The sequence below is a fragment of the Mauremys mutica genome, chromosome 25, assembly GCF_020497125.1.
Source record: "Mauremys mutica isolate MM-2020 ecotype Southern chromosome 25, ASM2049712v1, whole genome shotgun sequence".
NCBI lineage: Eukaryota > Metazoa > Chordata > Testudines > Geoemydidae > Mauremys > Mauremys mutica.
Window position 1 is genome coordinate 1845911 of NC_059096.1, and position 22473 is coordinate 1868383.

Genomic DNA, 22473 nt, shown 5'->3' on the forward strand with positions numbered 1-22473 from the left:
AGATGTGTTCCCCACGTATGTGACCATCTGGGGGACAACTCGGGGCCCAGATAGAGTAGTGCAAAGTGTGACTTTCATTCCGAGGGCTGTCGGCAGCTGTGCACCCCCATGCAACTCCACAGCAGTCGGTGGGGCTACCTGGGGGGTCACTGAGGGCCTGCATCCCAGCCTGTCTTCCCACTGTAGCGACAGTAGCTGGTCAGTCTCGTGCAAGGGGTGCATTGTTCTCATGCACTGCGTTGCTGAACTGGCTCCCCCGTCGCCCCCAGTGTGCGCACGCCGGGCCCAGCCGTTCTCTGGCTGCGGTTTGAGCTGGGGTGCAATTCCCAACCCAAGGAGCCATACCTGTGTTTGCTCTGATTGAGCTGGTGCACTGCAAACAGGCTCGCCGCGACGGGGGAAGGGTCTAGCCACCCCAAGGACGGACGCCTCCGAGACACGAGGCGTGTACTCGAGGCCGCTAGCCTCTCCCGCTGTGGGAGCTATTCTGTGGCTCGGTCAGAATTAGTTACGTTTCCTTGAGCTGCAGTTCACACCTCCAGCTCAGAGTGCAGACGCACCCTTGGTGACAGCTGTGCCGTCCGCTGAGACGCAGAGACACGTGGCTAGAGATGAGCAAAGAGGCACCATTTCATTTCATCCAAAAATTCCCTGACATTTTAAAGAAACATTTCATTGCTGCTGGCTTCCCCCCGGCCCCATTTTGTCTGAATTTTGCTTGCCTGGATTTCAGGCTCCTCTGTAACAGACGCACTTAGGCAAGCTAGAAAAGCAGTGAGGTTTGGGGGTGTTTTTGCAAATGCTTATCCCAATCCAAAAATTCCCCCTTCCAGAATGCAGACAGTACGCTGCAGCCTGATGTTTGCTGGGCAGGGGGAGAGCTGCGAATCCCACTGTTACTGATCAGCTACAACCTGTATTCATCCTCCTCCATCTCCTGTCTCCCCTCCACTGCCCCGGCTCTCTTGTTATGGCAGGCGCTTCCAGGTGGCGCTGTTAGACGTTGCCTTCCAAGTTCCTTTCCTTAGTGTGTGAGCTAGTTTTGACTCTTGGGAAGACATTGGCCCAGATCCCAGGGGAGTTAGGCACCTAAATACTTTTGAGGTTAGTTTTTGGGTTATGTAACCTTTTTTGTGAGGCTGCGGCTTTGGGGGAGAGGAAGCTGGGTGGGTAGGGAAGGGTTTGTTCTCCGCCTTGGGATGTGGTTCGGGTCAGTTCTGGAAGCGCAGCTGCTGCCTGGGGGTTGGGGATGGACTGAGATTTTTGGGAGATGGGATCACCCTGCTTTTGCTGTTGGACTGTCTCGTTCCAAGACTGGTGCATGTGGGTAAACAGAGCAAGTTTATACTAAGGATGTGCCCCACCGGTGCATGAATGAGTTCTCCTTCACCGGGACACCAGCCTGCAAGGCCTTGAATGTCTGTCTGAAACTGTTACCTGCGATAGGCTTATTTCTGCAGCTGGTCCGTAGAGTCCAGCCCCTTCAGTGCAGCCTTGTCCTGTTATGATCTCCCCTCCCCAAATGCACGTGTGGTGCCCTTGAATCCATTTTAAGCACATTCAGTCAATTCCAATCAGTCACGCCCTGGCACGAGAGGGAATCGCTAGCTAGGTATGAAATATCTCAGGAGACAAGAGCAGTTCAGTGAACGGCCCCAGACACAAAGCAAGTCCATACTCAGTTCCAAAGCTATCTCCTAAAAATATAAAACTTACTGGAAGTCACATCTCGGATGGAGATGAAAATCCGCGGCAGTAGCCGAGGGCCGGTTTGCAACCTTCGTCCCAGTGGATACCCGACTCCAAAGCTGCGTGTTTGCTTAGGGAGGAGGAGAGAGAAATACCATCTGCCAGAGGAGTTGTGGGGTGAAATGTTATGGCCTGTGAGAGGCAGGAGTCAGACTAGGTAATGGATTGTCACCCTGAGCATGTCAACCCCCGGCGGTTATGAACAGGTCCAGGGCGGGACGCCACCCCCACTCCCTTTCTTTGTGGCGGGATGGGAGGAAGTTCCATTATCATCTCCTGTAAGGTAGAATCACAGCATGGAAAAGCTGGAGACACCACAGGGCTGTAAAGCCATAATCGGCCCTTCTGGCCTTAAAATCTGTGACTCTGTGTGTCCTCTTTCAGCTTCAATGTTTGTTTATGTTAGTCATTGCCAAACTGCTGAGGACATGAAGCAAGTTAATATTAAACTTAAATAGCCCAACAAGGGCCTGGTAACAGGCCGTCAGGGGCCAGCTGTCAATGGCAGATTAGCAAGTATCCAGTCTAAATTTACTGTCACTAACTCTTGTGCGTGCGCACCATGTGCGTGCGGGTGTACAGACGCGCACACAGGAGCCTGGAAACGTTTTTCTGATTCAGTCCTGGGGCCGTTCCAGCTCTTAACGCTTTTTACATCAGCACCCAGTTCCCCGCAAAACAGACAGGGGAAGTTGCTGCCTGTGTTTTCATATATCGAGATCGGTCCCCTGCGCTTGATAATCAAGGCTGCCTTAGTCAGCATGCGTCAATGCGATGCACTAATGCTCAGTGTGCTGCTGCATTCATTCCTCAGCAATTAGTTGCCATGACCTCTTGTTACAGAGCAGTGCTTGGATTTGCCATCTGAACTTGCTGACGGTTCCCGAATATCAGCTGGACGTCTGAGTTAAAGAAAAGAGACACCCAAACTGAACTGCCCTGTGCTAAATGTTTCTAGTGGCTTCAGGTGTTTTACAAAATGTAAAAACTTTAGCATTTGCATTAAAATGTGACCTGTTCTAAATGAAGCTGCATGCATCCATGGATGCCCTCAGAAAAGAGTTTGGCGTCTTGTTGGTTGGTTGGTTCTTTGCATTTGTTTTTAAACTGAAAGAGGCACATTTTTACCAAACTCTCCCAATTATCTGATCTTCCAAAAAAAAAATAATTAAATCTCGGCTCTTCTCTCGTGCTCTTCATTCCTAGATCACAAAACACTTTGTTGCAAAAGAAGATGAGTGTCATTATCCCATTTTACAGATGGAGAAACGGGTGAAAGGAAATACGGTGCACAACTAGACAGTGGAATTCCTTGCCACTGGGAGTTGTTGAGGCCAAGAACGAAGCAAGATTCAAAAAGGGTCAAGATGCTCATATGGATAGTGAGAATCTCTGGAGTTATCAGAATCAATGCTAACAAAAATGTTGAGGGAATATTAAACCTTGTTCTTCAGGGCTGAAGCCAATCTCTGTTAAAGACAGATGAGATGAGCTGTAATGTGGGGGGCAGATGACCCCTATCTGCTATTGTAGGGCTCAGCTTCCTCTGAAACATCTGGTGCTAGCCACTGCTGGAGACGGGCTACTGGACCAGAAGGAACTCAGATCTGTTTCATTCTGGCTAGGCCTGTGTTTTTAAACTGTGACACAATGCGTGGAGAAAGGACTTGCTCAAGGGCACCCGGCAGCTCAGTGGCAGAGCCAAGAGTACCATCCAGTTCTCCTGTCTCCTTGTCTTGCCGCAGCCCACTCTCCAGTGCCACTGATTCATGCTCTTTTCCAGTTTGCCCTTAGATGCGCCCTCAGGGGCCCACTGAAGTGGCTGGGTCAGCAGCAGGGAACAGAACCAGGCCCCGTGTGGCCGTGATGAGCTAGACACTAGGCAGCGTGTGATGTATCCTGCTGCTCTGAAGGACAATCGTTTCTAATTATTTCTGGGTATGTTAATTGATACCCACTCATGTCTGGCTTTAATTCCCTTTCTGGTTAGCGGGGAATCGTGCGCCCCAAAGACACTGATAGTCAGGCAAACCTTAGCGCGCTGGAGAGGGACTCAGGGCGGAATTGAATGAAGGTTCCGCGGTCAGATTTTCTTTGGGGACTTCGGGCGTTGCCTTGGGCACAAATGCACCTGGAGGAGTTGGAAGGGGATGAAGCCGTGAATCTGAGTCACATTGCACAATCACCAGCATTGCACAGACCGCAGCCGGAAGCAGGGTGCATGGGAGTGTGTGTGTGTGTCTGGCAGAGCTGCTGGGTACCCTGCCAGGGCACCGGTGTCTGGGAAAACGGTCCCAGTCCGAGCTGTGGCCGCTCCCTTCAGTACCAGGTTTACGTTCAGGCTCGGTGTGTGGATTGCGCTGCCTGCAGATCCTCACAGCAGTTTGTCTCTGTCGCTGGTAGCACACCGGTGTCCTGGCACTAGCCAGCCAGCTGCTCCGAGGGTCGCTGGGTAACATTGCCAGCAGTTATCTCATGGAGTTGTCTGCAGGCACTAATAATAATCATCGTCTGGCTCAGCCTTTGAGCCCAAACCCCTCCTCTTGGCTTCTGTCCCTGCCTCTCGTCTCTGAGCTCCTGAGCACATCTGGCTGGCAGATGGGGAGCGGCGAGGGGGACACCTGCTGTTGCTCCTCGTCTTATCTATGCAGTGACTCTTGGACGGGGGGAGGGAGAAAGCGACGGGGCCTTAGATGATGGCGGGCAGCCAGCGTCCTCTGTGCGCGGGGTCGACACAGGGTGCAAATGTCAGCAAAGGCTCCCAGGGGGCCGGTTGGAACCACTGGCCTGGCACAGTGGTGGGGCTTCGAAATGAGTCCTGAGCAGGTCTCAACCCCAGTGTGCCAGGCAGTGAGTGCACAGGCCAAGCCCTGCCTCCTGCAAATACAGCCTGCTTCACGTTGCCACTGTGAGTAATCCCACCGCGCTGGCCACAGTACGGATGTGGCTGTGGGGTCAGGAGACTGGTTTGGCCTCATCTGCATTCTGCTGTGGAAGAGCCTGAACCCAAATCATCCCTGGCATAGGACCCCCCCCGAGGCTCCCCTCCCCCGCCACTGGTGCCGCGAGCTCCCCCCGGCAGCGTCCCCCACCCAAGACTCAATCCGGGGTATTTATGGTATAAGTCACAGGCTGTGATTTTTTGTTTCTTGCCTGTGACCTGTCCAGGACTTTTACTAAAAATACCCGACTAAATCGTAGCCTTAATCATGAGATTCTGTAAAAACAATAGCTGTGGTGTTCTTTTATTTGCCTTCTGCTCTTTGAGCCTTTATGGGGCACTGGGGTCACATTTTGAAGCTTTCTCCACAGCCACATGGGTTGGAAATGTACGTTCTCTTTAAGAATGAAGGCTGGAATCATCACAGATCCACTTGACTCCAGGAGCTGGGGCTTTAAAGACAACAATCGGTTTCAGGAGACTCATGACAAACTCATGAGACTTGGCAGCACTGCAGAGAGCAGGGAGCAAAGCTTAGCAGGTGGCTCTGGAATCGGACCACCTGCCCTTGGCCTCTCCATCATGCCTTCCTGGAGCAGCACAAGCCCTAAAAGAGGAGGATGTGATGGGCTCTAGCAGGGGGTGAGGAACTGAGCGGTTGGTTCTTGGGGGTGTGTCTCTCTCCCGCTCAAAGTTTCTTTGCTTTGGCAGCCTCGGGGTTTACTCTGAGCCAGTGTTGGAGAGAGGAGAGTGCTTGTGTGTTCTCCCCTCTTGGAAAGGAAAGAGAGCGTGAGCGAGAGGGCATTCTCACTCCAGTTCCTCTGATACTCCCTCCCGTCCAATGTTCATGTTAATACCTCAGCTCTGTGTGCCGGGACCTCAGCTGGGAGAGGCTACAGTTGTTAATTCCCCATCTGTGCCTCTGATTGGGCTAAGGAACGGCCAGTGAATGGGGGAGTGTGGCGTTTCCCTCCTTAGGGCACGGCTCGGTAGAGCATTAAGCTTTTAATTGAGGTAGAAGTGGATCAGTCCAAGGAAGGGGGCACTTGTGCGGCACGCTGCTCTGGAGCAGGCGGCTGTTGGCAATCCATGCAGCTGCATTAGTAAATACACGCAGGGGGATACCAGCGGCGAGGAGGCAGCGCAGCCAGAGCAAAATGCTTTTAGGTAAGTGAAATGCAACTTTCCTTTCCTCATGCTTCCAACACCGGGCAGCCTGCTAGGTGGTCTTTTATGTAACGGCGACGTGAAAGCTGGACAGTCCCCTCCCCGGGCTCCTGTCGCAGTCGGCTTTTTAATCAGCGGGAAGTGGAAAGCTGTTAGCTCAGCTTGTGCTACGGCTTGAAAATCGAGGGTAGGTTTAGAGGGAAGCTTCTCGTGGGCGCGTGTTACGCAGACATCACAAAAGCTTGCACAGAGCACTGGGGGGTTGGCCAGTTTTGCAGCAATGATGGCAAAGAAATCGAACTAGGAAGAGCGCCACGAATGTCTGCCTGCGAATGGTTCGGGGAAGTCCAGGCATGTTTGTGCTGCTAACGTCCCAGGTGCACTCACTCCTCTGTGCAGAGACGGTGCAGCCTTTAATCACAGCCGCCTGCAATGGGCTTTTATAGAGTCCCGTGAGCCCAGAAAGATGAAATCAAATCAAGGTGCAAGTTGTAAAAACTGGCCTGTGTCCTCTCGATCTGAGGCCAGTTCAACTAAGATTACGGACCCCGAAGTGCGTCCCCCTCATGAGCTTGGCTTGAGGGTCACTAGTGACACAGATATTGATGTGAACCGTTGTGCTGTCAGGAACGAGCCTTGGAGACTCATGGAACTTGGGAAGTCCTGGCTTGGAAATGGTGCCTGGTTATAGGAGCATGATACCTGCATATCCTCTGCCTAATTGAACCTCTCCGAGCCCCTCTCTCAGCACTAGGCAATCCTAAACTGCAGTTTACAAGCAAAGTGGATTCAGATCCCTCTCCATTTCCATCCCTTGAGAACCCATTGGAACGGAGGTTGTGTCTTTTTTTATTAGAACGGGTTAAGTCTTGCATCAGTCCGCCCTCAGAATGGTCAGCCTCCCCCCAGACACACGCGCGCAACCTGTTTCTTCAGCTCTCAGCTTTTAATCTTAATTACCGGTGGGATTCAAGCTGGGCTTGATTCACTGCAGCCTATTGATTTTGCCCAGGGCTCTGAGAAACAGGTTGCATGCTGACGTGAGCTTTATTTTGTCCTCTCTCTTCATTTGGGGGTCAGCTTTTACTTTGGCGCATCCTCCGGTTTCTGTTTTGCTTCCTTGGAATATGATGCCAGTGTGTTGTGCTCTTCATATGAAATGAGCTTGGGTGGGGGAGAAGACAGGCAACGGCTTTGAAGAAAACCCAGTTCAAAAGCTTGCAAGAAGCTCTGCTGATCCTGGTTAGTTGGTGTTTTCTGCCTGCAGAAGGCTCATTGAGTCAAGCTGCAGCGACAAATAAAGTGTAACTGGAACGCTTGCGTCCAGCCTGGTTTCGCTTACAGACGCGGGAGCCCTGGTTCTGTGCTTTTATTATTATCATTGTTAACTTTCCACCGTGCCGGTAAATGACCCAGCTTCGCATTTTCATTTCACTCCCGTGTCTTATGTTGTTGTTTTTGTTGTCAGTGTTATGGGTGTCTGTACAGCTGGTACGTATAGGATGGTTCCTGCTCTCTGCCTCTCTCTCTCTATATATATATATTTATAGATTGTTACTATATCACGTACATGTGCATGTTTATGTCTGTGTGTGTTTTATAAGACAGTTGCGTCCACGGAAACACGGATGTTATTAAACTGGCACATCTGGCTGGGTTTTTTGAACTACGGCATTGCTTGTCAGCTGCCTTGCATAGATCACTTTAATTTTTTTAATCATTTGAAACATAATCCATCTTTTGTGAGCTGTCTTTCCCTGTGTTTCTGGAACAAGTAACAGTTCTCAGGATATTTATCTAGGATATTTGTTAGCCAAAGCAGGTTTAAGAAATATAGCTTGCCTTTACCCTAATGTTCTGAAATCTTCATATTTTTATTTTTTAAATTTCAAAATACAAACTCTCCTGTATCCTGGCCCATGATAACACACTTCCTCGGGATGTTTTCCCTTATTCGCCACCACCTGCCTGTTCTTTCTATTTCCTTTGCCTCTCTCATTTTTCAGTATTCCATCTCAAATGACAAAACAGCGAGAATCATTTTACTCCAGAAAATTTCTCACCAAAGGGCACTGTGCAGTAACGTACTGTATCCTCTCAGTGCCTGGTAGTTTAATGGAACCCTTTGTATAGGATCGTATTGCACTGGGGTACCCTGAAATTTTGGAAAGGGCTGCAAAGGTTTTGTTAGAATATATTCTGTTAGCCATATTTATTTGAGTTCTGTTTACTTCCTGACGTGTGTAAAGTGTCCTCCTCTTCTGAAGTGGTGTTTTGAAGCACACAGAGGGAGAGTGAAACCTCTAAGCCAGAATGTTCTGAATATCTAAAGGATTAGAGTAAAAAAATTCCATTTCCCTAGGGCATTTTAGGGTAAAAGTGTGCGAGCATGTGGAGTTAAAAGCTGGCCATGGGAGTTCTGAGTTAGCCTAAGTGCGGAGTAACTTTGACTGTATTAATGGATGGGTTCTGCAAGCTTCTCCACCAGGGTGGGAATTATTAGCTGCATTTCAGGTAAGGCTTTTGAATCCTTTATGAGGCTTTGTCATTGTTACCACTTGGTTAAATTGTCGTAGTTCCACTGAAGTCAAAGGTGCGGCGACAATTTACACTAGCTGTGGATCTACCCCACTTACTCTTTTTGATTTTTGTCTTGACTGCTGCAGGCAGGAACCCTCAAGAGGTTTTGAAATCTGTGTTGGGTTTTTTTAATAGAAAGAATATGAAATAAAATGCACCCAAAGTCAGCAAAACTTTAAATTCTCTTCCGGCTCAAAATGGCGCTAAGCCCCATTGTCTCTGGGCAGGCAGACGTTGGGGCTGATTGCCCCACGCGAGCACCTGAACGAGTTGTGCTGCCGTGCAGGTGCTAAAGCTGATGGCTTGGGATGAAGATCTTTGCAGCAGCGCTGTGCCTCATTGAGGCTCCAGTCCAACCAGGGACTTGAGTGCATCTCATTGACTCCCATGGGACAACCCATGTGCTTACCTGCAGGCATCTCCCTACGCACCTGGCTGAAATGTCCACTGAAGTCAGCAGAAGGAGGCGCATTGACTTCAGCGCACATTGAATCAGGCACTTTGGCTTTGGGCAGGTCTACGCTTCAAACGCTGCAGCCGTGCAACTGCACCACTGTGGCACGTTAGTGACGTGTACTTGGGATTAGCCTGGACTCAGCAGCAACTGGCATTAGCGGAACTAGTGTAGACAAGGGAAGCCACAGCTAACTACCTCGGTCTCAAGCAGGGGTGGGCTTCACTGATGCAAAGTGAAACGTTGCCGTTTGCACTGCGGGTTTGCAGTGGTGCAGCTGCCCGAGTTGCTGGACCCCCACTATAGAAAGGCATCAGTCGTCTGAACTGGACACATCAGCCGTAGAACGAGAGTGTCTAGGAGTATGGTTGAGGGCAGCACTGCCCCTTTGCGATGGGGCTGGTGCGTGGTAGCAGGGAGCCATCTTGTAAATCGTTGGGTGGCGTCATGCTTGGGTTCTGAAAACATTTGGGGTTTATTGATCCATATTTTATTTGGCTGCTTTTAATTGACTGCATACTAATGCTTTCTGTTCTCTCCAGAAGAGAAATGTCTCATTAAACCAATAATCTTCCTATCCATCTGCAAAAGGGCCTGCAGTTCGAACGCTTTCTCAAGAACATCTTTGTGTGTGGATGCCGCAAAAAACAACCACTACTATTATCTCCCCACAAATGGCTTCTGTTTTTACTTCTCCATTATTAGCTACCTTAAAAACCTGGGTATGTTGCTCTCCTGTCATTGCCAGGATTTAATGGAGGAAAGAATTAATCTGGATGCGTTCTCAGCATAATGTCGAATGCCTCATTTTCCATCCCATTTCAGCTGTGGGATTTGGTTTTCAGGATCTCTTCATCAAATGCTGGAACCTTGCTTTTTCTGATATTCTTTGGGGTGAATTTCCCCAGCAGTTACTTCCATCCGAGGGGAATAACTCTTGGAAAAGTCTCGGAGAGAACATCCATTTGCTAATTTCAGCGCTCAGCTGGCATCTTAAAAGATTGTGCTAGTGAGTCTATTGAACCAGGTTTCCTCTGCTGGCAGCCCCTTTCAGAGATGGGGGCATCACTATCGACTCTTGTATAACCCAGGCCAGAGGATTTCACCCAGGGATTCCTGCATCAAGCCCATATCTTCTGGCTGAGCTAGAGCAAACTTGATTTAAAGACGCCAAGTGATGGATAATAATGGATTTCTAATAATAAATATTTCAAGCAAAACTGAACGTTTTTGAAATTTTTAATAAATTGTGCTCCTGATAGCAAATTGAAGAGCCCTCTCCCACTGTTCCCAGTACTGAAGGGACTAGCTGAAGCAGTCTCAGAACTGTTAACAATTATCTTTCAGCATTCACGGAGAATGGGTGAGGCCCGAGAGGACTGGAGAAGGGCAAACGTAGTTCCTGTCTTTAAGAAGGGGAACAAGGAGGACCTGGGGAATTATAGACCCTACTTTGATATCTGGAAAGATACTGAACAAATTATTCAACAATCAGTTTGTGCGCACCTAGAGGATTGTAGGGTTATAAGGAAGAGCCAATGTGGATTTGTCAAGAACAAATCATGCCAAAGCAGCCTATTTTCCTCCTTTGGCAGAGTTACTGGCCTGGTGGGTAGGGGGGAAGCACTAGACGTGATATGTCTTGATTTTAGTAAGGCCTTTGATGCAGTCGCACATGATATTCTCATAAGCAAAATCCGGAAATATGGTCTAGATTAAATTGTGCACAGCTGGTTGAAAGACCATACTCCAAGTGTCGTTATCAATGGTTTGCAGTCAAACTGGTATCTAGTGGGGGCCAGCAGGGGTCAGTCTTGGGTCTGGTACCAATCAATATTTTCATTAAGGATTTGGATAATGGAATGGAGAATATGCAGATGACACCAAGTTGGGAGAGGTGGCAAACCCTTTGGAGGACAGGATTAGAATTCAAAACGACTTTGACAAATTGGAGAATTGGCCTGAATTCAACAAGATGAAAGTCAAAAAAGACAAGTGCCACGTACTTCACTTAGAAGGAAAAAATCAAACGCGCAGCTACAAACTGGGGACTAACTGGCTAATTGGTCATATTGCCAAAAAGGAGCTAGGGGGCTATAGTGCATCACAAATTGAATCTGAGTCACCCAACCCCCTGCCCCAAGTCAGAATCCCCTCCTGCACCCCAACTCCCTCCCAGAGCCCGCACCCCCTCCTGCACCCCAACCCCCTGCCCCAAGTCAGAATCCCCTCCTGCACCCCAACTCCCTCCCCGAGCCTATACCCCCTCCTGTACCCCAACCCCCTGCCCCAAGTCAGAATCCCCTCCAGCACCCCAACTCCCTCCCAGAGCCCACACCTTCTCCTGCACCCCAACCCCCTGCCCCAGGTCAGAATCCCCTCCTGCACCCCAACTCCCTCCCAGAGCCTATACCCCCTCCTGCACCCCAACTCCCTGCCCCAGGTCAGAATCCCCTCCTGCACCCCAACTCCCTCCCAGAGCCTATACCCCCTCCTGCACCCCAACCCCCTGCCCCAAGTCAGAATCCCCTCCTGTACCCCAACTCCCTGCCCCAGGTCAGAATCCCCTCCTGCACCCCAACTCCCTCCCAGAGCCTATACCCCCTCCTGTACCCCAACCCCCTGCCCCAGGTCAGAATCCCCTCCTGCACCCCAACTCCCTCCCAGAGCCTATACCCCCTCCTGCACCCCAACACTCTGACCCGGCCTGGATGTCCCTCCTGCACCGAAACTCCCTCCCAGAAAGAAACTAATATAACAGCTGTTCTATGGTAAGAAGTCGGCTATTTTGAATTAATTTAACTATATTCTGTATGTTTTAAGGCTGAAATGTAACCACAGAACGGCCTTATGTTCATTAATAGCCCCGGGCCCAGAGGAGAGTTAATCCAGCCCTGCTGTTAGGTGGGTCCATTTCATCATTGATCCATGCTTGTCAAACCTATAGCTAATAGCTGGAATTGTGCATTGAATAGATCTCTTGGATTCTTTTACCTCTTCAGAGCTAGATGGTAGGAGAGTAAGTCTTGCTACGTGTTTGTCCGTCTTAGGTGAATATGGCAGTACAGTTGGTGGGGGCAGATTTACAATGAAAGGTTAGAACTAGAAATAAAAATCCAATTAAATAATAATGACAAATGTGTGTTTGATTCCAAGCATTGACCACTGCCCGTCTAGCTCTGGGGCGAGCTTAGAGGAGTGCGATATAATTGTACAGCCATTACAAACTCCATTTTCAAGGCTCTGTGAAAAGTGGCTCTAGGCAGAAATTTGATGAAAAATTTCAAAAGCAAAGAGCTGTTGACTGTTTTACAAATCAGAGGGAGAACCGAGCTGGGTTCCCTGGGTCTGAAAGTCTTTTCCGCCCTCTGGAAGTCTCAGCCCTGAAACAGACTCTTAAAGCCACCTCGTGGTCCTCTTTTGTGTTCCTCCTTCAGCCTCTTCTCCGCTGTGATGCCTGGACAGCCCTGGACAATGGCTAGGCAGCTGGTTAGCTGTGACCATTGTGTTTCATGCTGACCAGTATCATCTCATGGTTTCCTTGAGCTCCCTCTGCTGTGGGAAAGGACTGCCTCTTTAATTGGATGTTTGTACAGGGCCTGGCACAATGGAGCTCTGGCCTCCAGATGCGACCGTAATACAGATAAATATTTTAAAATGAAATTTCTGCAGGCTGGTGCTGCAGGTCATTGTGTGCCGCTGTATCGGAAGTCCGAGGTGATGATGGGAAGGTAGTCTGATGTTTCTCTTCAGCCCCCCTCCCCTGTAAGCATCTTTGGTTGGTTGGTTGGTTTGTTCCAAAAGAACGTACCCGGAATGCTCCATAGGCACAGTGCGGGGTTCGGGGGTCGCTGCTGTGGCTGGTTCTGGTGATTGGGATCCTTTATTATGTGTCTTATGGCCGTGCCTAAAGACCTCCCGACCCTCAGGACCAGGGTCCCTTTGTGCTGGATGCTGTCCAGACACACAGCCTAGGTGAGCCCTGCGCCAAAGAGCTTCCAGCCTAAATAGCCACCCAAAGGGGGAGAAGAAACTCAGGCGGTGATTGGAAGAGCTGGGGACTTGAGTGCGACCAGTGTCTAGGCCGGTTGACGTTTAGGGTGGACGACGTCAGAGTGTTACCAGCAGCAGCCCTGCCGGTAAGGCACAGAATGATGCTCTGTTCTAAACGTCTGTTCCTGTGCAGACACGCCTCTGAGGCTGCCTGTGTCCACTTCCACGTGCATGAACCCTGTTCCACCATAAACAGAGCACTCGCCTGCGCCCTGGCTGAGAGCAGGGCAGGGCCACGATGGGCCGATAGTACGCGAAAAAGCCACCATTGTAGTGCATGCTACATTGCGTAAGTGCAGCTATATGGGCCTGGCTGGTTCTGCGTGTCTTGTTGCCTGGTCACCTTTCCCCATCGGCTAGGGGTGTGTTGGGGGGGTGTGTGTATGTCTTTATTTGCTTTACATAGCTGGGCCATTTTGGAAGTCTCGCCCCCGAAGCAGCTCCTTGGTGCTGGGCCGTTGCCAGGCCGTGTTGTGCGAATTGCACCCTGCCCTGCAGGTAACTACACGGTAGCATGTAAATGGGGCTGATCCTCCTCTTGTTTGCACCAGTGTAAACTGGAAGTGCATTGAAGTCAATGGGGCTACACTGCGAGGACACTGGCCGAGCGGGGGCTGGACGGTGTCCACGTACCTATAGCACGTGCCACGTACAGGATACCTTGTCATTCAGTAACGTTACTTGCCAAAGGTGCTAGACAAGCCAAACCAAACCCCCTCGCTGGTGCTTTGTCAGCACACCGCGACCCCGCATGTAAATACTGAGACAGACATTGATTGGGGCAGATTTTCATCATGTCTCTAAACGTGCACAGACAGGTTTTCACAGCCCAGGTTTAGCCCATGCGAATTGGCTTGGGGCTGCCTGCAGTATAGGCAGCCGGCCCGAGCCCCATGGCCCAGTGCAGTCTGCAGACGTCCCCCACCCCCTGCAATCAGTGAGGAGGGAATTGCAGGGCTGCATTGGCCCCTCGCTGGACAGTCAGAAACCCTGAGCTAAACCGTGTTCTAAATCCCCGGGTCTCTTTCAGTGTGTGCCCCATCCCTCTTCAGAGAGACTCACTGCAGTCCAGGGCCTGGGGCACTGGCCTGGGAGTCAGGAGATCTGGGTTCTGTTTGTGGCTCTGACACTGACCTGCTGTGTGACTGTGGGCAAGTCACTTCCCTGGCTGTGCCTCAGTTTCCCCTCCCAATCAGTCTTGTCTAACTCTTTGGGGAAAACGACTGTCTCTCGCTGAGCATGCACAGCTTAGCCCCTGCACTGCCTCTGAGTGCTACAGAAATAATGAATAACAATGGTAGGTAATCGAGAAGGCGCTGCAGCAAGAGAGCTGCGTGCTCCTACAGGTGCAGGCCAAAGTGGTGGGAGGGAAAGGAACCTGCTTAATTTGCTCTGAATCAGTTATTTCACCGGAACGGTGAAAGAGCCACAATTTAAATTTCTTTCCTCCCTTTTAATTTCCGTCAATTATTCTTTGGCTGTAACAAATTGGACTGGGTTAGAATTTATAAATTAAACAGAGCCTGGAATAGAGGCTGAACTGATCAGGGGATTGTTTTCCATTCTTTCATGAAACATTCCTTCCCCTCCACAAAGGGAAAAAAAAGGGCGGGGGAATGAGGAGGGGAGAGAGCCTGCCTCAGGGTGTAAAGGAGACAGAATTAGAATTTGACAGTTACCTCCTCCTCCTTCCTGACTCTGCCCCAGGTCAGGATTAGCCATGCTCCTTTCCTCTGTTGAGAAGCTAGTTAACCGCCACAAAGTTGCATTCCTCTGAGGAGACAAGTCAGATCTTTGCACCAGTGGTTTGTGTGAATGCAGGGAATGAAACCACATGCTGAGGCTATCGGGGGATGAAATCCCAGAGAACTCCTGGTTTACCAGGCCTGGGGCCACCTTGAAAACACAGGCACTCCAAGCCCGTCCCAGGTGCAGGGAAGGGGGGGTTGGTTTTAGGGATGCATTTCTGAAAGCCAATTTCCAGCTAATTAGCTGGTGGTTGAAATGGCCATGGTTACAGATTAAGATGTGCAGTCGGAAAGGGGCATTCTCGGTCAAGAGCCCGTAAGGAGTTGGGAGGCTGGGAGTAGACAGAAGTGGGAGGAAGTGATCTTATCGGCCCTTGAGTCTCTCTCTTGATCCAACAAAAAATTCCCTCGTTGCCAGGCTGCGCCGCAAGGACTGTACATGCTGGCTCCAGCTCCGTGACCGATGAAGTGCTAGGACGGGCGAATGTGATTCATTACTCTAGCAATGTCCGGGTTTGGGGGGAGGAGGAGGGGTACAGAAGGCCCCTCTGGCATTCTGCAAGTGTCCCGAGATGGCGGCCGTGTCGGGACAGGAGTCGCTGGCAAAGTCCAGGCATTTCAGCAGATAGAAGGAATAAACACCCTAGCACCTCTTCCTCCTTCCTCTGTGTCTAACCCTGTTTGCAGCCGTGGCCTGGGAGTTAGCTGGGATGTCATCTGAGCTTAGTTCACTGCTTCCTCCTTGTCACATTACGTCAGTAGCAAAAGGTGGTGCCAAGCCTGGCAAAGGAGTGAAATAAGAGACAATAGCTTGGTCTTGTTAGTGGCTGTGCAGGTCGGGGGGGGCAGGGGTGCTCCCCTCGGGGCCCACATGGGACGTAGCTAGTCAGCATAATGGCACTTTCTCAGCAAGGGAGGTGCAGCCTCTCTGTCCAGGGGCTTACCTGGCCTTCTGCTGAGCGCCTCACCGCAGCTGGATTGAATCCTCCCCATGCCCTTGTGAGGAGGGAAGTACCAGCCCCGATTTACAGCTGGGGCATCGAGGCACACACAGACCCCTGTGACCGTGGGAACGTCCATGGGAGAGCTGGGAACGGAACCCAGGTCTCTGACTCCCAGTCCAGTGCCCTGGCCACGAGCCCAGCTTTCCTACCTGCGCAAGGACGTCCCGCTGCAGCGGCTGCAGCATCCCAGCATGCAGTGCGGGCGTCAGGCCGGGGTGGTAAGCTCCCGCAGGGCAGGAACAGTCCCGTACTCTGCGTACTTGCAGTGTCTAGCGCAGTGGGTCCCGGGCCTTGACTGGGGCCTCTGCCTGCTGCCAGGATAGTGTAGCTTGCTGGGGTCTGGGTCTTCTGTGGTCTGCAGCTTTGTATCAAAGAGGAACCCAGCCGGTCGTGTCCTCCGAGAATCCCGCTGGGCCAGGCTTTGGCGACCCTTGGAGGAGATGGCTGAGCAGGTCAGAGCTTGGGAGATCTGACTCTCAACGGGACATTTCTCATCCTGTTGCCTGCACAGGCTTTGGGCAGAGCCGGTTAATCACATGCACTGCGACTGCGATGCTCCGAAAGAGCTTGGGAGGTTGGTTCATCTCTCACCTTTTCATTTTGTTGAGTGTCCCATTCTTATGTTGCAGGACGGGGGGAACCGAAAGTCCCAATCTCCCTTAGTATCCCCACCCCTCTAAATACACCCCAGGGTCCCACTCCAGTTATTTACCCAATAAACTTGGCTCATCAGCACGTGGGATTTTCTGACGCTTTGTCACCCCGCAGTGGAACAGAGGTGGAAGCCCGGCTGGTAACGAGGCATTTATCATTATTATTATTCCCATAGCGCCCAGGAGCCCCAGTCGTGAACCAGGACCCCGTCATGCCAGCTGTACCCCTAGTCTGTAGGAACCCTGCGGGCTTAGAGGGGGGTGGGAGCCGCCTTTCTCATGCCCCCGTGTTTGTTTAGTCTGTTCACGGAGGTGGCTGAGTACAGACCATCAGAGACCCTGACCCAAAACAACCGGCTGGCAGATAAAATAGACAGGCAGAGCGCGTCATTCAATCCACCAGGGGCCTGCCAGCTCCTCTCTCCTGCTCCCCGGTGAAGCTGGACCTGGGCCTCTTGGCCAGGGCAGAGGAAGCAGAGAATCCGTGTCAAAGCAGCCTGCCTTTGAGGCTGAGCGCTCTTTGCATCAGCTTGACAGAAGAGAGCCAGGAGGCCCCTCCCGCAACCCTGGGTCACTGGCTCTGCCCTTTGGAAAAAGCCCTGCAAGGGAAATGAGTGGGGACAGCACATGGGTTTGGGGCGAGACGAACACCGCTCTGCACAGCAGACCTTCCCCCGGGGTGTGATCCTCGCGTGGGGCTAGGGGACAGACAGCTTCTTGCTGTGGTTCGGGGGGTGGGGGGAGACTCTGTCATGCTGGGGTGTCGGGGAATCAAGAATTCTGATTGGGCTGCGAGCGGGAGCAGAGGATGCGAGCAAATGTCCCTGCTGACGTTCCAGCTGGGGACTGGAGCGTGTAATGCCTGCTGAGGAGGGGCATGCTGGAGTGCTTGCCGCCCGTGTCACGGCGGGTTACGGTGATCGCAGGGCGCCTCCCACCCAGAAAGGGAAGAAGGGTGACAGCAAAGAAAAAGAGAGAGGGTTTAACTCATTCCGGAAATAAAGGGAGACCTGACTGCCACTAACGCCGCCGCCGAGTCTTCAAAAGCCAGGAGATTTTGTAAAAAAAATAGTCACCTGTTTGGGGTTCTTCCTTTTGAACCTTTAGGTCACACTTGGATCATATTGAGGGGGGTGGGGGCGTGTTTCTCTGCAACCACAAGAGCTAAAAACTAGAACTGGTTGGGAGTTTTCTGACAACTGTTTTTCATCGGAAAATACCCTTTTGTCACAGCCGAGGCTTCCCACGGGAACGTGTCAGTGTCAACTGTTGTTTTGTCTTTCTGTATAGACATTTGCCATGTTCTGTTTTAATTTTTTTAAATAAGAAGGTTGAAATCCAAACGAAACAGTTCAGATTTATTGAAACAAAATGTTGTGATTGACGTAAGACCCCCAAAAAAATTCAGGTTTTTGGTTTGTGAAAAATGTTGAGTTTTGGACTTTTTGTCCCAATTCAGGAGAGGGAAAAAAAAATTTTCAGGGCAGGAAATTTGTCATAAAATAACATGACTCCAGGAGCTGGGGCTTTTAGAGAGAGACCAGATATTGTGAGACTTCTGAGAGCTAGCAACCCTGGGTGACAATCTGGCCCCATTTGGAATCAATGGCTAAACTCCCATTGACTTCAGCAGGACCAGAATTTCACCCCTTGCATTTGTTTCACAGTAAATCTATGTGCTGGAGATGGCATCTTCCTATCTCCACCATAAGATACCGTCTAGGGTGATTGATTCTGCCACACGCAAGGTGCCAACTGCTCGCTGGTATTCTGTATGTTCTGAAATGTAACCATTAGGTTAAGCATCGCCTGGCCCCATCTAAGCCAGCACTGTCCCAATTCTGGTCGAGAGCAGAATCTAGTAAAATGCTGGAAATGTACGTGAATGTGTTACCATTTGCCAGTGAAGTGGCGTGAGCTCTAATACCACATAGTGACCTGACTGAGTCCAATGGCTGGGGGAGTCCGTGGCAGGAATAGAACCCAGGAATCCTGGCTCCCTGGTTTAACCTGAGACAAACCCCAGGCAGCTCTTGCAGATTCCCACCACCTGCAGGCCTCTCTCGCCTGCCAGCTGCCTGTGCTAAGTTCATACATGGAGCCTGTTATCTTGTTTCATCCCCGTCTTCAGGATGGGGAGAATCAGAACCTCGGGATTCAGATTTTCGTTTTCCTGCTCTAGCGATGCTCCCTTTGTAGAGCTGGGAGTGGAACCCGGGAGTTCTGACGACTGCCACGCTACCCACTAGTCCTGCCATCTCCCACCCAGGTTCCACCCACTCCTCCACATCAAAACGATCACGAATTATTCTCTTTGGGGGGAGGGGTTAAAGGCATGGTGCACAAGTGGAAGATACGGCTCATAACTCCGGCTGACTCTGCCATTGGCAGCTCCATCATATCCTGAGGCTGATACATTCACTCGGATACAGAAAAGGCGCCTGCCTGTTGGAGTTTTCAAGGCATGTCCCTGGGGGAGGACAAAGCAGTGACTATATCGAAGCGTGTGTGTGTGTGTGTGTGTGTGTGTGTGTGTGTAGGTCCCTTTAGAAAGAATTTGAGGTGCTTCTGCAGCCGCATGCCATGAGAGTGTTTGGTTTGTCAACATTTGCAAGCTGCCCTGCTGCCGAGAATCTGGCCCTTCTTTGGTTACCCGAGCAGGAGCTGAGCCTTGTAAACCTGGCCATGAACTCTATTAAAACTTGGCTCTAAATACAATTTTCCCAAACCCTGTGACTGTCTGACATTGATCCCCAGCCCCCTCCGCTCTCCTCCCATCCTGCTGGTGTTTCCGTCTCTCCTTAGGTTCATTTCTTTGTTTTTCATAACTGTGTCCCAGGACGGGGACGGGTGGTGTAACCGCCGGTCATTGTCTCTGTGCCGTTTCTGAGAACATTGTTCCGCGAGATTCAGGTCCTTCTCATTCTGAATTGGGAAGAATCCCTCTGTGCAACGTGGACAGCGGCTCGGCTCAGGTCCTGCCTGCAGGCAGCTACAGAGCATGTTGGGCAGCAGGTATTTCTGGGTGGTGGGAGCGACTTACCAAAGAGCCAGCTCCTCTAAACCGCATCGCACGGAGGGAGCAGGAGGGGAGGAAGAGGGGCTGTGCAGGCTGAGAGGATGGCAGTGCCATGTGCGCGTGTGTGTCTGTGGCCCTCCCCTGAATTGTGAAAGGCTGGGAATTCCTGGGGAAAGGGAACTTTTCCCGTATGGAAAAACACAGGATTTGTTATTAAAACTGCCTATCATCAGAGCTTGGGGAGGAGACGTTTATTCTGCAAACTATCCAACGTCCAAACATCGTCCAATTAGGGTAAAAGGATGCTTTGGCCAAGAGCTGTTTAGAAACCCTGCCAGCTTGAAGCGATTCGTACGTGGCAAGTCCGTCCTATGAAAAGATGGCTCCTGCTTGTCCCCGCCTGCCTCTTTGCTTCCCCTCTCTCCTTTCCAACCAGCAGCAGGGAGGGACGTCCTGTGGATAAGGCACTGGACTGGGCATGCCACAGACTCCCTGGGTGACCTTGGGGCAGTCACTTGGTTTCTCTGTGCCTCAGTTCCCCAGCTGTAAAATGGGTATGGTACTTCCCTACCTTACCGGGGTGCTGGGTGGATAAATACATCCCAGGTTATACAGTTACCATAGGTACAGGGGCCAGGTAATTTCTTTAGCTCTTCCAAAGCACCCAGTGCCCCTTTAACTGCCAAGGTAAGTGGACAGGTTTTCAAAAGAGCCCAGCCCCCTACCGTGTCCGCTGAAAGTCTGCCCCAGAGATGGGTGCTGAGCCTTTGGAAATCGGGTTGCTCAGCACCTCTCGGAAGTGTTCAGGACCTTCCAGCGTTGAGCCTTAAATCAGGATCTTCCGGGGCCGGGCCGCAGAGCAGCAGTGGGGTTCCTGATCGTACAGGGAAGGGGAGGCCGTAGTGAACCGTGTTTATTGTGCTGGATCTTAACTTGACTCTTGTGCCCAAAATGCCCTTGCTGTCCTGGTGAGGGCTGACTGGGAACCTCTCGGAGCAACTCAGGTTCCTGCTCCGTAGAGCATGTGGCGGGGCTGAAACCCAGTGGGTGATGATAACAGGGAGCAGCTGGAGGCCTAGCTAGACACACAAATCTCCCACGGCCAAGTCACCAGCTAATCTCAGGGCTTCCCTTTTAGCTGTCGTGCTCTCCGAGTGCTTGGAACGAGTTTAAATTGCAGGTGCACTTCTGAGACTCCTGCTGCCGTCCCAAGGAGAGATGCAGCCCCTCTGTTGTTAGAATGGTTTATTACATGGCGAGTGCCCAGAAATGTGCCAGGCACGTTACAGAACAGAGAGACCGAGGTCCCTGTCCCAAAGAGCTCGCAGTGAGATAGGAGATGGAACGTGACAAGAAGGGGCATGGGAAGGAGGGCGGAGAGGTTGCAGCAATAAGATTGCATCGAAATTCAGCTCAAGCACGTGCACCCCTTGGTGGGTCAGTCGGATGTCAGTGGTTTGGGGTGTTGCTGCTGGGGTCATTCTGGATTGTGTGAGTCTTGCTGAGGGGTTGGGATGGGGGGCAGGTGTTGCTGGGTAACCAGAAAGCTCCAGAGTTGTGCCAGGGTTTTGGAGGGTGTCATAAACAGATAGTTAAGGGTTAAGGTCTCTTTTACCTGTAAAAGTCAATGGTAAAAGCTGTTTAGGGCAAATTATGGCTTCTAACATCACTCTTCTTAAAGCAGATCTGGTCAAAGAGGAAGATTATTTACCAAATGCAGTTAAGTGGACTGATGAGTGTCAGAAAGCCTTTACCCAGCTTAAGGCGACACTCATGTCTACACTGGATAGTAGGAAATACTTCAGGAAAACTTGGAGATATGTCTGGCCTCTCTTAGATCCAAAGAGAGAACAAAGACCCAACAAAGAACACAGACAAAGACTTCCCTCCACATAGATTTGAAATTATCTTGTCCCTTGATTGGTCCTCTGGTCAGGTGTTCGTCAGGTTACTGAGCTTGTTAACCCTTTACAGGTAAAAGAGACCTTAACCCTTAACTATCTGTTTATGACAGAGGGGATAGAAGTTCTCCTGCTTCGGGGCACAAGCCCGTATCTCTCTATTGATGGCCAAGAAGAAACTTCCCCTGGGAGCAAGTTACCTGGTAACAGCAGGGTTTCTTGCACCTTCCTCTGAAGTAGCGCTGGGCCGAGATGGACCCTATGGCAATTGCTAGGTGCTGTTTGTCCCCCCATTCTGCGTGTCTTCAGTAGGGTCTCCCCTAAGATCTGGTACCCTGTTCACTACCACTTCCCTCCCAGCCGCCAAGGGAATGCATGGTAGCCTGCAGGACTGAATGCAGCTGAATACCGTTTTCCAGATCCCAGGTTCTCACTTCCTGGCTGGACCAGGCTCCTCCATCCCTGGCAGTGGGTCCTAGTGGCAGGAGGTTCCGTGCAAGGACAGGGAGAGGGGAGATGAATCTTTCCTGCTGTCTGATGGAAACTGGGTCAGCCTTTTGCGCTTCTGGATGCCTGTTTCCCAGCCGGCAGGGTCCTCTGGACATTTCTGTTCACTAGCCCTGGAGCCAAATGACCTTTCAAGTTCTAATCTGGGCTTGTGTGAGACCGGAGAAGGAGAGTGCTTCGGGCAGCGCAATTGATTCAAAAGTCCAAGTCCTCTGTCTCACGTGCCTTAGCACAAAATTAAATCTTGTACATTTTCATTTTCCGAGTGCCCGTCTCCGGTTTCAGCTCAGCGCCCGTTAGCACTAGGTGGGAGCTAAGGTAACCGGGTGAGAACGGTCTGGGACAAGGCGTCTCCTGCCAGCCTGGCTCAGATCTCTAATGAACCCTGAGAGAGAGGAATTCGCTCTCCAGGCTGGCAGCCTTCCCCACCCCATTCCAAGGGCCAGCTTCAGCCAGATACAATACGGCTCCTAATCCAGGCACATTCCACCCAAGTCACTTCCCCACCTCCCTTCATCTAATTCTGGCTCAGGTGACGCAGGAGGCAAGAGCCACTTCTCAGCACTGCACCGGGGCTGGACCCAGATGGGGCCGGGCAGCGGGGCGGGAAAAACAGGTACATGCAGGCTCCTCTCCTGAAGGATAAGCCGGGGGGGGGGTCCCTCCGGCTGTTAACGTTCCAGAGCAGTCAGGAGCC

General features: G+C 51.2%; 1 protein-coding gene across 10 annotated transcripts in view; it reads left to right on the plus strand.

Annotated features, from left to right (window-relative positions):
- ZNF385C (zinc finger protein 385C) overlaps nt 1-22473 on the plus strand; it is a 181023-nt gene that overhangs the window by 96965 nt on the left and 61585 nt on the right. The window contains exon 1 of one of the 10 annotated variants that reach the window (XM_044999511.1): nt 5576-5857. The exons of the other annotated variants lie outside the window; for them this stretch is intronic. Coding sequence (XP_044855446.1) covers nt 5848-5857 — 10 coding nt within the window. The 5' untranslated portion in view covers nt 5576-5847. Of the gene's footprint in view, nt 1-5575; nt 5858-22473 lie in introns of those variants that run through there. 10 annotated transcript variants of the gene reach the window in all.